Source organism: Gracilinanus agilis, chromosome 5 (genome assembly GCF_016433145.1).
Source record: "Gracilinanus agilis isolate LMUSP501 chromosome 5, AgileGrace, whole genome shotgun sequence".
Classification (NCBI taxonomy): Eukaryota; Metazoa; Chordata; class Mammalia; order Didelphimorphia; family Didelphidae; genus Gracilinanus; species Gracilinanus agilis.
In genome coordinates this window covers 252,644,693-252,660,285 of record NC_058134.1, presented here as the reverse complement: position 1 = coordinate 252,660,285, position 15,593 = coordinate 252,644,693, and the positions used below count along the sequence as shown (strand labels likewise).

General features: G+C 33.3%; 1 protein-coding gene across 1 annotated transcript in view; it reads right to left on the bottom strand.

Annotated features, from left to right (window-relative positions):
- The window catches only part of PPFIA2 (PTPRF interacting protein alpha 2), a 608,808-nt gene that overhangs the window by 195,236 nt on the left and 397,979 nt on the right, over window positions 1–15,593 (bottom strand). Inside the window, exon 5 of the mRNA XM_044679176.1 lies at window positions 10,235–10,309. Coding sequence (XP_044535111.1) covers window positions 10,235–10,309 — 75 coding nt within the window. The remainder of the gene's footprint in view (window positions 1–10,234; window positions 10,310–15,593) is intronic.

Here is a 15,593-nt window from a genome sequence, read left to right as displayed (position 1 = left end):
TATGTCTTGTTTCATAACAAGATGACATGGAACAAACAGTACACTGTAGGATAACACACTTATGACATATCATAATGCCTGGTGTCTTGCAGAGGGAGAAGGATTGGGAGGGATGGAGGGAACATGATTTGCCAAATGTTAGAAAGCAATCAGGAAAAACTTTATTGATGTGTAATCTAAAAAAAGTATTTAAAAAGAAAAGCTGGAAGTTGATTTTTACTTTTGAGCTCCACATGCATGACTTCAATGGACACGTGGGGATAAAACTTGCCTATTTCTCCTTTGATAGTGAAAGGAATGCAAAGTAGGTGAAAGATATGAGTAAAATATAGTGGGAAATTTGTGCCACACCAATCAGGATTACCCCACACTGTCAATAATAGTCAAATTACAATCAATAGTAAAATTTTGCTAACTGGTACAATCTTCAGACAAATATTTCTCATTTAAAAATAAAATGTAATTCAATTTAATTTTAAAATTTAATTTAAATTGTATGAATTTTTTATATGAAGCTTAAATTATAAGGAATTCCCCACCATCTCATGTTGGAAAATTGTACCATGTTCTTAGAGAATTACCCAGGTCACTATTTGCTTACCTTCTCTATCCATCATCAAAGAGTTGTCAGAGACAGGACTTGAACCTATCTCTTCCAAACTCCATGGCTAAACATTTATTGAGTCTATGCCATAATCTCTCTCCTAGATGTCGAAAAATCTAGAGAATGTCACAAACAGTAAGTACAATATTATTCTATTTGAATGAATCTTTCCCTATATGAGGAAAATTTCTGGGAAAATTGAAAAGCAGCCTGATGGAAATTAGGATTAGCCAAAAAGTTACACCATATAAAGTAAGAAACTTAAAACAAATACGTGACTAAAGTTAAAAATTCACATCATTTTAAAAATGCAGGGCAAAGAATGATGGTTTCTTTCCCAACTATTTACAAGGGGGAGGATTCTTATGTCAATCAGAGAAAACAATGTTTATAAAAAGAAAATGACCACTTAAAAATAAAATCACAAAAGTAAGCATTAATAAAACAAATGCAGTTAAACTAAGAGAAGAAATTAATTTGGAGAAATCTTTATAGCAAAGTTCTTTCATAAAAGTCTAATATTCTAGGTTTATAAAAACTCATACTCTATAAAAGGAAAGTCCTAGTAGGTAATTTTTCAATGGCTATGAGTGGGCAGTTCTCATATCAAGAAAGTAGCAAGACCATATTTTAAATGGTGCAAGTCACTAAATATAAGAGAAATACAAATCAAAATAACTTGGAGGTTCCACTGTGTACTCATCAGATTGCACGAGATAACAAAGAAGGAAAACAGTAAAAGATTTTTTGGAAAAGGGCATTCCTGGCATACTGTTGGTGGAGTTGTGAATTGTTCGATTATTGATTAACAGTTTGGAGCTATACCTCAAAGTCACTAAAATTTCAAAGCATACTCTTTCACCCAGTGCTACTGCTACTAGATGTGTAGCCTGATGATGTTGAGGACAGAAGGTAAGTAGTTATACATAAAGTAATATTTATAGAATCATTTTTTATTTGTGGCAAAGTATTGCAAATAAAATACATGACTGTTCATTGAGGAACAGCTGAACAAATTGTGCCATCTGAATGTAAAGAAATTTTATTATGCCAAAAGAAATGAAGACTCTGTTTATTTCACAACATGTCCAATGTGGAAATAAGTTTTACATGATTGCACATGTGTACTGTAGATGACATTGCTTATCATTTCAGGGAGAAGATTGGGAAATCAGAGAGGGAGACAGTTTGGAAGCCAAAATTTTTTAAAACAAATGTTAAAATTTATTTTTACATGCAATGGAGAAAAATAAAATGTATTAAAATAAAACTAAAAAAGAAGAAAAAAGAAGACTCTGCTAGAATCAGAGAATATGGAAATATGGAAACATATGCACCAATGTGGAGTAAAGCAATCAGAACCAGAACAATTTATATGATTACTACAAAAATGTAGGGAAAAAAGATGTTAGAAGGTTGTCTAAAATATCAACCAATCACGATTTTAAAAGACTAGTGATAGAGTCTGTCTTCCACATCTTGGTGGGGAGATAATGGGCTAGAGATACAGAGTCAAACATCAATTCTCCTACATGTCCAATATTTGTTTTGCTTGAGTATATATATATATATATATATATATATATATATATATATATATATATATATGCATACATCTGCACATATGTATGTATAAGTTATGAGTGAGGGTATTTTTTCAGGATATAAAGTGGATTAGTAGGTAGGCAGTGATAAAAGGAAAACCGCACTGAGCAAAGGGAGGGGATGTGGAAATTAGTAAAAATAGAAAACTTTTTCTGATGTATATTATATGTGTGTGATATATGGCCATGTACATACATGCATTATGTCTGTGGCTGTGTGCTATAAGGACATGATTTCTAGAATGGTCTTTATCCTTGTGATTTGAGATATTGCTGATGATTACTGAATTCAAAATGAAAAATTAAATTGAAAAATTAAATCTCTAATAAAATATGTTAGTTATCCTTGATGACCTTGATTTAACAGAATAAATTCAGTGCTAAAAAACAAGTTTTCACACAAGTAAAATTCTAATGCTCAGAAAATCATTAGGAAAATCTTGGTATTTAAACATGGTTAGCTTTGAGATGTGAGAGAATTTGGTCAGAAGTGGATCAGAAAAGTGGGGTGCGTGAGTGAGAAGTGCTTGGAGAAGCAGAGGCAGAAATATAATTTTATCGTGGCAGTTGTCAAATTTGAAGTTGCTGGACCACTTATCTAACAGGATATACTTAAAGGCTAAAATTTATCATTATTCCTCTGCCCTCAAGCAAAACTTAAGTTCCTTTCTTTTAAAAAATACAGAAGGAAAAAAAAGAGAACAATTAATTGTTATAATAATAAAAAACAAACAACTTTGTAACCTACATCCTCCACTCCTTGGGCATTACATATCATTATCATCTTTTGTATCTAAGCTCTAGCTTAGTTGCTATATTCTCTCAGGTGATTTGGGTCAAATTTCAGATTTACATTTCTTTTACTGTCTCTCTGAATTTCACTCATTATACATATACATATGTGTGTGTGTTTTACTTGAGTAAAACATTTTCATTTGTGTGAAGAGTTCTTACAGGTACTATTATCACACTTTTAATATCATGTTCCTTTATTTCCCATTCAGGCTTCTCTCCCTTTTCCCCAGGAGTATTGCAATATGCTCTCATTTGTTCCTTCTCTCTCTGGTCTCTCCCCTACAACTCACACTCCAGAAACATCCCTGGCACAAAAATCTGACCATTCCACTTCTGTGCTCAAAAAGATGCAGTGGTTGCCTTATTTCTCATTTCCATATAAGAACAATTATAAATTTCTCAGTTAATTTTTTTTCTCACAAGAAGCAGAAACATGATTTATTTCAAAAAAAGCCTGAAATTTGGTTTCAAAATTTTTGGTCCCTACACTCAGCTATTTGAATCAATTTTTAAATATCAGTATCATCTTGGACATGCTTTAAGTTTATCACAACTGAAATAATCTAAGAAGATTGGAAATCACATGTGACCCAAAAGACAACAGAAAAAAAGTATTTTCGTTTTTAAGTAGGCTTCATTTTGTTATCAACAATGACTTGCTAATAGAAGACTTGGGATCATAGCATTTGAATCTGTAAGACTTCAGAGAATTCTAGGAGGAAAATGATATCAATCACATGACCAAAAAAAAGAAGATGGCTAGCAATAGAGGAAGAACAATAGATAACAGAGTGACAAATTCTACATCAATATCAATAAAATATTATAGACTCAGTAGAAGGCCTGTGGTGCACTGAGTAGATCATCTAGAGGAGATTTAAGGAAAGTTAGAGACATGAACTTTAAAATGTTAAAGAAAAAAGTGCCAAGTAGGTTTTCCTCTGTACCACTAAAAGAAGTATTTAAAGTGACGAAACTAGAGATCTACCAGTGAATCGAAGCATGTGAACCAAAACTGAATAGCCAAAAAACAAGGAAACTGAGTGTTTTTTGTTCCATGAATTTTTCTCTCATGCAAGTGCATATGTGTCTTGTTTCACAAAATAATGAACATGGAAATATGTTATCATGTGATAACATTTCCAATCTATATTGTGTGTGTGTGTGTATATATATATGTATATATATATATATACATATGTGCAATTGAGATATGATACTGTCATCTTGGGAAAGAGGGAGAGGTAGTAGTGGAAGGGAGATAACATGAATTACAAAATGCCAAAAATGATTATTAAAAATTGTATCACATGTAGTCTAGGAAAATATTTAATTAAAAAAAACCCTTACCTTCCATCTTGCAGTCAATACTGTGTATTGGCTCCAAGGCAGAAGAGTGGTAAGGATAGGCAAAGGGGGTCAAGGAACTTGCCCAGGGTCACACAGATGAGAAGTGTCTGAGGTCAGATTTGAACCTAGGACCTCCCGTCTCTAAGCCTGGCTCTCAATCAACTGAGCAACCCACCTGCCCCCTAAATTTTTTTGAAAAAGGAAATAAATGCTTAATAATTTTTTGTTAAATTTGTACAATATGGACATTGTAGTTGTTCAGTCACTCAAGTCATGCCCAACTCTTTGGGACCTCATTTAGGGTTTTTTTCTGAGAAAGATAACTGGAGTGGTTTGCCATTTATATCTCAAGCTCATTACAGATGAGGAAAACTGAGACAAAACAGTTTATTGATTTGCTCAGAATCACAGTAAGTAAGTGTCTAGAGAAAGATTTGAACTAAAAAAGATGAGTCTTCCTGAATCTGAGCCTAGCACTCTATACCTGGTGCTACCATGGAACACAGATATAATTTCCTTATATGAAAAAAGAAATTAATCTGGAAGAGTTCATTTCAAGAGAGAAAAAAATCTGTTTTCATTCACAGCATAAACAGATAAAAATTAATTTTGCATGGTTATGTAATATAGTCTGAACTTAAATGACATTTAAGAGTTCTAGCTATTCTTTGATTTTCAACTTACTTTATGGAACAGAGCTGCTGATGGACATGTATGAAGGAATATAATGGGAAATGTCATTTTTTTAGGCAATTCACATTTGGTAATTTGTAATGTTTGTGTCTAGAATAAACATATCTGGATTAAAGCAAAATAAAACTGTCAACAGATTTGTAACTAATTGCCCCAGTTTTACTTCACTTAATGTAAAATTAATTTTATAAAACCCTTTAAACAATTCATTGTATGTTTACTAAGACAGATTCCTTCAATTGGTTTTACATGGTTACTTTATAATAATCCATTCTTCCATTTAAATTGAATAATTACAAAAATTATGTGGGCTGAGGTTAGCAAAGAATGCGAATATAACAATTCTCTTTTTTTTACATCTCTTTGTATATAACATTTCCCCATGATTTTCAAATTTCCAGGTATAATTTATTTTCTTTTATTGTTTAGTACTTTGTCACGGTTAACTCTTCATTACTTCATTTGGGGTTTTCTTGGCAAAGACACTGGACTAGTTTGCCATTTCTTCCTCCAGTTCATTTTACATATGAGGAACTGAAGCAAACAGCATTAAATGACTTCCCCAGGTTCATAAAGTTAATAAGTGTTTGAGGCAAGACTTGAACTAGATGAGTCTTGCCGACTTCTGGATTAGCATTTTATTCATTGTTCTACCCAGGTGAAAAATATTTTGTAACAAATGAAACTTCTATAGAACAGTATAAAGTTTTTCAATAACATGGTTGTGTCTTTGGATAATGTCCTCAAAAAGCATTTAGTGTTTTAGAAATAACATATCTATTTTAAGAGGTTTATAAAATTAAATTGAACTCTTTTTATATATAGTTATTGTAGAGGACAGTTAGTTTATAGGGTGGGATGGGAGAATTAGAGTCATGGTTTAAATATATGAGTTCTATCCTTGAATTTGCCATTATTATCCATGGGATAGTGGTCAGTCTCATGTTTTTCATCTCCAAAATGGGAGTGAATGATATCTATTCTAAATATGTCACAGGATAGCTATGGGCATCTGATGAAATAATGTTGATACAAGAACTTTCAAAATTCTAAAGATCTATATAAGTGCTGGTGATTATTTTCATATTATCTTGTGGATGCTCCTTGTGACCAATGTGGCCTCAATGAGGTGCAGAAAAGTGAATTTAATAACATCTATGATCGCTCTAAAGAATGAGTCCAGCTAGATCAAGGGTGGATGGTATCTGGGAAATTGGATAGCATTTTCAATTATCTTAAGGACTGTTGCTCCAAATATCTCTTAAATACAAATGCTCTCCAGAGGCACTAAGAGGCTTCACACAAGAAGGAAAATATCAGACAACCCAAAGGGCACTTGAACATTTCTCATTGTATGTAATTAGGTTGCAGCCTATTAACAGAGATGACTGGCATTCAGGAAGGGGAATAAAAGACAACACTCCAGACCTGGATGCCTAGAAAAGAACTAGGTGGATTATCTGGTATTAGGGAAAGATGGTAGACGAATAGTCCAAAAGTGACAAATGAGTTTAGAATATTCAAAAGAATCAGAGCAAGGTCTCTGGAATGTCTGGGGAATAAACCACAAAGGATTCATGGAAAGATATTTTTAAAAATTGTATGGGACGGAAAGGCATGAACATACTGTGGACAGCACCTGCAGAGGGAATATCCCATGTTAAAGAGATAAAAGTCCCATTCAAGATCTGGCCCAACATTCTGCTCTCTTAAGATTTTTCTGAATGTTGATGATTATCCAGCATAGTAGCTCTCCTTGTCAGCTGTTTATTATCTGAAAATGTGATAATCATCCCATAATATCATTTATATTATATACAGTCAGATATTAACATATGTGCATGTGGAAACATATGAACATTAAATATTTTGTCTCTCATAAACTTAATTTAGTAAAAGAGAAATTCTTTTGTATGTACATATATGAAACACATTTATGTTTTTCCTTATAATCTCTTACTATGTATATACATATATGCACACATGTGTGCATGCGTATACACATGTATGTGTGTGTGTATCTATGTAACACACCACAGGGCCAACACAGATTCCCAGAACATTCCACTGGAGACATTCATCTAAGATCCAAGTTGACATCATTAATGACTAATTCTTATATCTCTCCATTCAGCCAGTTCAGAATCCTCTAATTGCGCTATTATATATTTCTCATTTTTAGACTATTACCTTCCCTTTTAGAATCAATATTGTATATTGGTTCTAAGGCAGAAGAGGAGTAAGGACTAGGCAATTGGGGTGAAGTGACTTTCCAAGGGTCAAACATCTAAGTAGTGTCTGAGGCATGATTTTGAAACCATGTGGCTCTCAATCCACTGAACCACCTACATACCCCCTATCTAGTTTAATTTCTCTATGTTTTCCTGAATAGTAGTCTTGGAGAGCTTTTTTTTTTTATGATTTGTTTAATCCAAGTAAACTGTATCTATAAAATGCCCCTAAAAATCAGTCCAATGAGCTATATGGTTAGCCTTGCATTATCTACTCTTTTTGAAGCCAAGCTAGCTCTTTTTAAGCACCATTTCCTTTTTTGGATGTTCATGAATTATTACTTAAAGTTTTCAGACTGGTCAACCCTTTGTTGAAAATTGGAGCATCATTGGCCATTCTCAAATTCTCTGGTGGTAACTCCCATTCTTAATGCACATTTAAAGCTAATTGCCATTGGCTCATCTACTTAGTCAGCTCAGTCCCCAAGGATCTTATTTCATCTGGGTCAGATGACTTCAACTCATCAATGGCATCCAAATAAAATTTTATAATCAACTTAATAGTTTGGGAAACTACAGTCTTAATAGCCTTATTCGTTCTGTGTTTTTTTTCAGTAAAGAAACATTTTTTATTGGTGAGAAAACAGAAAGCTAATGGATGGATCAGTAAATCCTTCTCTTTGTCATTGGTTATCATGGTATTCTCCTGCATAAGCAACAGTTCCTTTATTTCTTTGATGAATACTTTTGGCTTTCCTTAGCTTCCATTTTTCCAATTATTAGTATTTCTCATGCTGTTCTTTTATCTTTTTCTCTTATTTGCCCTTTCATAGGGTTTCCCTGTTTCTCTCTTTCTGTATATACACAAATTATATATAGAGACAAATTATAAATATTGACTATATATATTTATGTAAATATACATAATAAGACAAATTATCAGCTGGATTTTGCAAATGATGAAACTGAAGTTCAGAGAGGTTAAAGAGGTTTAATAACTTGTGAAGAGTCATGGAACTAATTAATTAATAGAGTCCCTGATATTTCTTTTGCTTTCTTCTTTGGACAACAGTATTTTGAATCTCTTTTTACCAGTATTTACTTTTGGGATAGAAAATCATTAGAAATATCAAAAATAGGGGGCAGCTGGGTAGCTCAGTGGAGTGAGAGTCAGGCCTAGAGACAGGAGGTCCTAGGTTCAAACCCGGCCTCAGCCACTTCCCAGCTGTGTGACCCTGGGCAAGTCACTTGACCCCCATTGCCCACCCTTACCACTCTTCCACCTATGAGACAATACACCGAAAGTACAAGGGTTTAAAAAAAAAAGAAAAAAAAAGAAATATCAAAAATATGGTGAGGCCACTTTTTTAGTCTTTGCTTAATTAAGATATTTTAGGGTATATGTACATGTCCAAGCTGAGGAAAAGTCTTAATCCCAAAAAATTCCAGTTATTTTATCTATCATCCATTTGGGGCATGTATGGCTTCTTTGAAAATTATATTATAATAATAAATTCATAAGTATTATGATATAAATGTCACACATTTATCAAATTACCAAATTGCTTATAATGTTAAATAAATAATAATTACTAATCCATAGGGCCTGGCACATAGTATTATATATATTGGTTATTATAATTATTACTTTGAATTTTAATATTTAATAACTTCTGATGTTGGTAGACCATCTAAACTTAAGTTGGAAATGCTTAATATTTGTGTGGTTAATTGAAATAGCATCTCGAAATAGAAAAATGCACAAACTTATATGTGTTCCCAACTTGAGAAGCTAAAGAATGAATGAAAGCATTAGAGAGAAAAAAGATAGTGGGAAGGAGATGACCTAAAATCTGAATAAGGCACCAAGAGTACATCTTCTGTTCTCCAAGTAAACAATAATATCATATGTAAGAAAGAGAAACAGAAAGAGAAAAATTTACTCTCAGAACATGTTCATGTAGGGTCACACACTCTCAGGAAACTACCTATCAACAGTATAATTTATTTTATAAAAAGTGATTCTAATAATGATTACTGGACTGTAGAAACACAACAACATAATGATCCTGAAGCAAAATAATAGTTTGTGAATTATTTTTAAAATATTCTCATGTTGAAACATAAATTTGATTAAGAGAGTATTTACCACCCGAAAAGCAGAAAAGTAGTTTCATTTAATTTATATGAGGTATTAGCTCTCAGCTTAACCACATTTTTGAGTGAACTTAATAGGGTTCTCATTAGCATTATTGACTCTTTAATGGAATGTAAGTCACTCTCTGCGTATAGAGCTAAAGATGAAGCCATCCATTGGAAAAGTAGCACATGGAAATGTAACAGAATAATAGTTCCCAGGTAGGAATTGATGTGGCTGTTTATGCACAGCCTATCATTTGTAAATATTACAATTGGAGGTGACAATAACAACATAACCTGGAAAGGATTCAATAGCACCACTCAATTATGGTCTCATGCTTTGGCAAGATAAGAGAACCCAGGAGCTAAGAGAAAACACCCTTTTTAAATAGGCTGTGGAGTTCATTTCATTTGTAACGCTTTGTATGTTTTTTATTGTCACAACTCTGATACTATAACAATGTTTGACATGACTTCCAATTAAGGGGCTTGTGTTCTCCTTCCTAAAGTGACTGGCATTGAGTTAAAGCCTTAGCAAATTCCCATGTATAGAAAAGTCAAAGAATGTGGGGGACATGTCACTGGTTCTTGTCTTTTTCCTTCTTTTGTCTTCTCCTGGTGACAGATTTGAATAAAGCAAGAATCAAGAAGCCTCCAGTTCTGAGTCTGTTCCATTGCACTTTGTTCAGTAGCCTCACCTGAATATAATTTGTCTTTTTTTTTCTTGGTGAAAGTTGCAGAAAAAAGTGATGGGAAACACAAGATCCAGCATGTTAGCAATACTGAACCCCAAAAGGGGAGAAAGTGGGTGAGGTTACCTCCTGGTTAGCAGCTGATAGTTCTTCTTCCAGTGCAGAGACTCTTTCTAAAGAAACCCTCAGTCGCTCCCTTACCTAGAAGAAAAACCAAAACATGTGCAGTAATGTGCATTCCATAAGTCTTTAAAGAGGTGTACAATCCATCATTAACACGTCTGTCAAATGGGTTGGATTAGATTGCCCCTAAAGTCCCTTTTACCTCTAAATATATACTATTATATCTCAAGAAATGTCATTTATGTGTGTAAAATATGAAATTATCTAAAAATGACAAGTAACCCTTCTAGCTGTTCAATATCATGCACCCCCTTGTATAGAGTCCTTCACTGGTTTGTATTCTAGTGAATTATAATTTACTATTAAAAGAATTTAGCAAGATAAAAGGGAAATTTAAGCATGTCTATTTACAATAGATTACATTTTATTAGGAAAAACACTTGAATTTTTTTTAGGATGCCTAGTTAATTTCCAGTAGACATTTAGGATGCATCTTTAAAAAAAAGCATAACCGTTAATCCAGTGCCAAAGAATGTATGGAAAATTACTCATTAGTGATATTACTGTTGTTGTTATCATTACAATAAGAGAAGAAAACATTTGCTAAGAAATGGGAAATCATTTGTCTATCTGCTGATGCTGGGACTCAGTTATGGATTTTGGGTCTCCAGAGGTGGCTGAGATAAGATACAGTGAAGAGAGCACTCCATTTGGAGTCAAATGACCTGCATTTTGAGCCTGGTTTTGTCACTGTATGACACTGGCAAAGTCATGTAAACTCTCTGGGTCCTAGTTTCTTAATCTGTAAAATGATGGAATGGGACTAAGTAGTCCCAAAGGCCACTTCTGGCTTTTAATGTTATGATCTTATGGCCTAAAAATATAGAACTGGTAAGGAGACCTGAGAATTCCATCGAATGCATAGACATCTCCAAATAGAGCAATATTCCAATCCCAACAATGAAATGATGGTACTGTTGTCTTCTTATCCTTTTATCACTTGATATTATTCTTTACCACAGGTTATTTTCTAATTTACATTGCATTGTCCCTCTGTATGTGTCACATATATACCCAATTTGATTCTAAGATTCCTGGGGTTAAGAACTAAATCAGATTTATCTATGAATTGGATCTACTTTAGTGACTAGGGGACTGTATAGCATAGATTAAATGCTTAAGAGACATTCATTGAATGATTGTAATGGATGATTCATTATCTACCAGTGATGAATGATTTGAGAAATTAGAAGTGAGGAAGAAACAATACTGTACAAGAAAATGGGTATTTGAGAATAAAAACTATATTTTTTAAGTATCATGTCAAGTAATCTAAAGGTTAATATGATATAATTTTTAAGCTGCATTAGTGGAAATAGTGTTAAAATGGCAGGAGAATCCTATTTTATCTGTCTTTAATTCAAAAGTATCTGAAATATTGTATTCCTCATAAAATGTGGCCAAATAATCTTGATTCTGCCATTAGTCAGCTTTGTGACCTTAAATACTAGCTACAAATGAGATATTTTCCTTTCCTAATATAGCTTTGAGGATTTTTGTAATTGTGTGAGGGACTCCGAAGTGTCCTAAAATAAATATCAGTGCAAAGATTTTGTTTTAGTAGGACCATGAAAATAGAGGATATTTAATTAACAGAGGTGATCCATTTTACATTGAAATGAATGGATTATGTCATTGAAATTTTTTCTTTACATAAAACTTAACAATTTTAAATGTAAGAGGAAATGTTATTAAATATAAGAAAAAATTTACTGGAAGATGTAATTTTCTATTGTTTTTTGTTTCTCTTCATCAATTAACATCACTTTTAAATAATTCTCCCAAGTTCAAGAAATTTCATAAGTATCTATTCTGTGCAAGGTATGGCAATAGTGACAAAAAGACTGAAAAAAAGACAATCGTTGTCTTCAATACATTACTGGGAAGTGGAGCATGAATATAAGCAAATACACATCATTTCAAGAAGCAAGGATAGCATGAATAACAGGAAGGGAATGGCCAAGGCTTTGGAAGAAGAGGTACCAGACAGGAAACTCAGAGGCAGTAAAGACATTGAGAGGTACTGGTATGGAGGAGTGAGATACATTGCAAACTGTTTTTTTTTAAGATTAGGTATCTTGAGTTTGAAAGGGTATATGAAGCCATCTAATCTAAACCCATCATGTTACAGTTGAGGAAACTCAGGCCTTGGGAGATTAAGTGACTTTACCATAGTCATAAAGATCTTAGATATCAGAGGTAAGAAAATCTGAACCCAGGCCCTCATATTCCAGAGCCAGTATGCTTTCCCTTGCCCTACACTGCTCACCCTTCAGACGGTACATTTCTCTTTAACCTTTTAAAATTCAATTTAAAATTTTAAACACCACCAATTTAATGAACTTGACAATAACTATTTCTTATTTGAACAGAATCCCTCCTTTCCTAAAATAAAAAATATACTTGGTCATAGAAATGAAAAACAAAAAAAATGGAAGAAAGTGGAAATTTAAAAATGTATTACTTTATTTAGAATGATTACAATTTTCCCTCCACCCAGAATCCAATTCAGAATGATTATGTAATGCAGACTATATTTCCAGAACTACATAAGGATAATCATTCCTCATTATAATGAACACATGGTTCTGTAAGTCAAAGGATAGTAATTAGGGCTGAAAGAGACTCCCTCATTTTACAGATGAACTGACTGAGGCCAAAGGAGGTTAAGTCCCTTAGCCAATGCTCACACTAAAAGTAAGAATAAAAGTGGAGTTTTGAATTCTGATAACCTGACTCCAAATGCAGATCTCTGTTCTAGAATAATTAAGAAGTAGATCATTTTCATGATAATTTTAGTGGCAAATATGTTTGTATAGGGATCATCATTCAGAGAACATCAATAGCATTAAAAACTGTCACTTGGCAACGTTTCTTAAGGCATACTTGTGGATAGATGGAGAAATGTAAGTTGCATGTTTCTTAATTCCAAATTATATTGATTAGAGAACTGATGGAGGGCTCTAACGACAAGCCACAGGAGAGATTTGAAGACAAGGTATGCTTATGAAATCATGCAGAAACTTCAGAAGAATAACTAATTATGTGCTCATGACAGAATAAAGCTTGACATTTTATTGACAGGTTGAAAACATGGATAGAAGATAAAAATTTAGTAAGAATAAATGTAGTTATTCACAGATTCAAATACAGAATATTGGGTGTAGGTCATTTGTAAAGAACCATAGGCTATTGGCAGACTGCAAATTTAACATGGGCTATACCATGACTCATTTAATCAAATGGTCAAGATGATCTAATTTTAAGCAGCATTAGTGAAAATAGTGCTAAAATGGCAGGATAATTCTGTTTTATTTAGCTTTAATTCAAATGTATCTGAAATATTACATTCACTCCACATTTTATGAGGAATGTGATAAAAAAATCTTGATTCAGCCATTGATCAGATTTGTGATTTTAAGTAATAGTATCTTAAAGCTCCAAAACCTTATTAGTAAAATAAGAGGCCTCAACTAAATGATCCCTGATATTCCTTCCAGCTACTAAATTTATTGTTTACCTAGTAACACTATGAAATTGTAACATTACTAGAGAAGCGAAACTGAATTATGATAGTCGTAAAAATGAGATTGTTGAAAATGGACGGAGAATTAGGGGTGAATTAGCTTGGAGAAAAGAAAATTTTAAAAAGGGATATTAGGATAGGAAACCTATGTTCAAATATTTTAATGAATATTTTGAAAAGGCGCAACATAATTTTGTTTTTTGTTTTTTTTTGAGATGGGTTAGGACACAGAACAAGAATCAACAGGTAGAAATTATTGAGGAAGATTTAGAGTCAATCTAAGAAAGACATTCTCACAATCAGAACTGTCCCTTCATCAAATGACTTCTTAGTGAGAAACTACATTTTGTTTTTGGAGGGTTTATTTGTCTTTAAAAGTATTCAAGGAGGTACTGGATATATGGAGAAAAATAAATGGGAATAAAAAGGAACATACCTTCTTTTCAGTAGCACATAGCGTCACATATATAAAGAATGACCATGTACTAAGACATAAAATATTGCAAACCAATATAGGAAAGCAGAAATAAAAAATGCAGTTTTTTAGACCATATTACAATAAAAATCATACTCAATAAGGGCACATGGAGAGGCAAATTAAAAATTAATTGGAAATTAAATAATCTTATTCTTCAAAACTGGTGGTCAAAGAACAAATCAAAGAAACAATTACTTATTTCATTGAAGAGGATGACAATGAATAAACTATATCAAAATCTATGAGATGATGCTTAAGTTGTACTCAGGGGAAAAATTATATCCCTGAGTACATATATCAGTAAATCAGAGAGGAGGAAGTCAATGAATTGAGCAAGCAACTTAAAAAAAACCTCGAGAGAACAAATTAAAAATCAAATCCCCAGATAAAACCAAATTGGAAATCCTAAAAATCAAAGGAGAAATGAATAAAATTGAAAGTAAAAGAACTACTGAATTAATAAATAAGACTAGGACCTAGTACTTTGTAAAACAAACAAATAAAATAGATCAACTAATCCAAAAACAATAAAGAAGAAAATCAAACTAACAGTATCAAAGATAAAAAGGGCAACCACACCTCTAGTGAAGAGGAAATTAAGGTAATTCTTAAGAGCTATTTTGCCCAACTGTATGGCAAAAAATATGACAATCTAGATGAAATGGTTGAATATTTACAAAAATATAAACTGCCTAGATTAACAAAAGAGGAAATAGAATACTTAAATAATCTCATCTCAGAAAAAGAAACTGAACAAGCCATCAAGAAACTCCCTAAGGGGAAAAAAATCCTTAGAGCCAGATGGATTCAAAAATGAATTCTATCGAGTTCCGGGTTAAGATGGCAGCAGAGTAAAAAGCAGCTCTTAACCTATCCTGACCGAAACATATAAGACTCCTCAAGGAGACATAAAAACAAACCCAGTCGAACAGAGGGACTCCACAACAGGGCGCAGTGTGGAAGGTACGTGGAATCAGGACATTTCCATGCTATAAAGAGGTGAAACAGCTCTTACTAAATTGCAGGCTGAGCAACAACCCCTCCACCCCCTCCCCACACACCACCTATAACGCCAAAGCCAGCTAAAAAGAAATAGAGCAAGTTTGGGGCACCCATTGAGTCATTGGCAGCTCCAGGGCCTGTTCCTGAGAGCAGCAAGATTTAGGACCACAAAAAGCTAAAAAATGCCCACGGACCCTGAGCGCGGACACAGAGTACGGACTCAGGCAGAGGCGCGGGTGGAGGTAGACACAGGCACGCGCGTGAGTGTGAGCGAAGGCTCTGAAACCCTGAGTGGG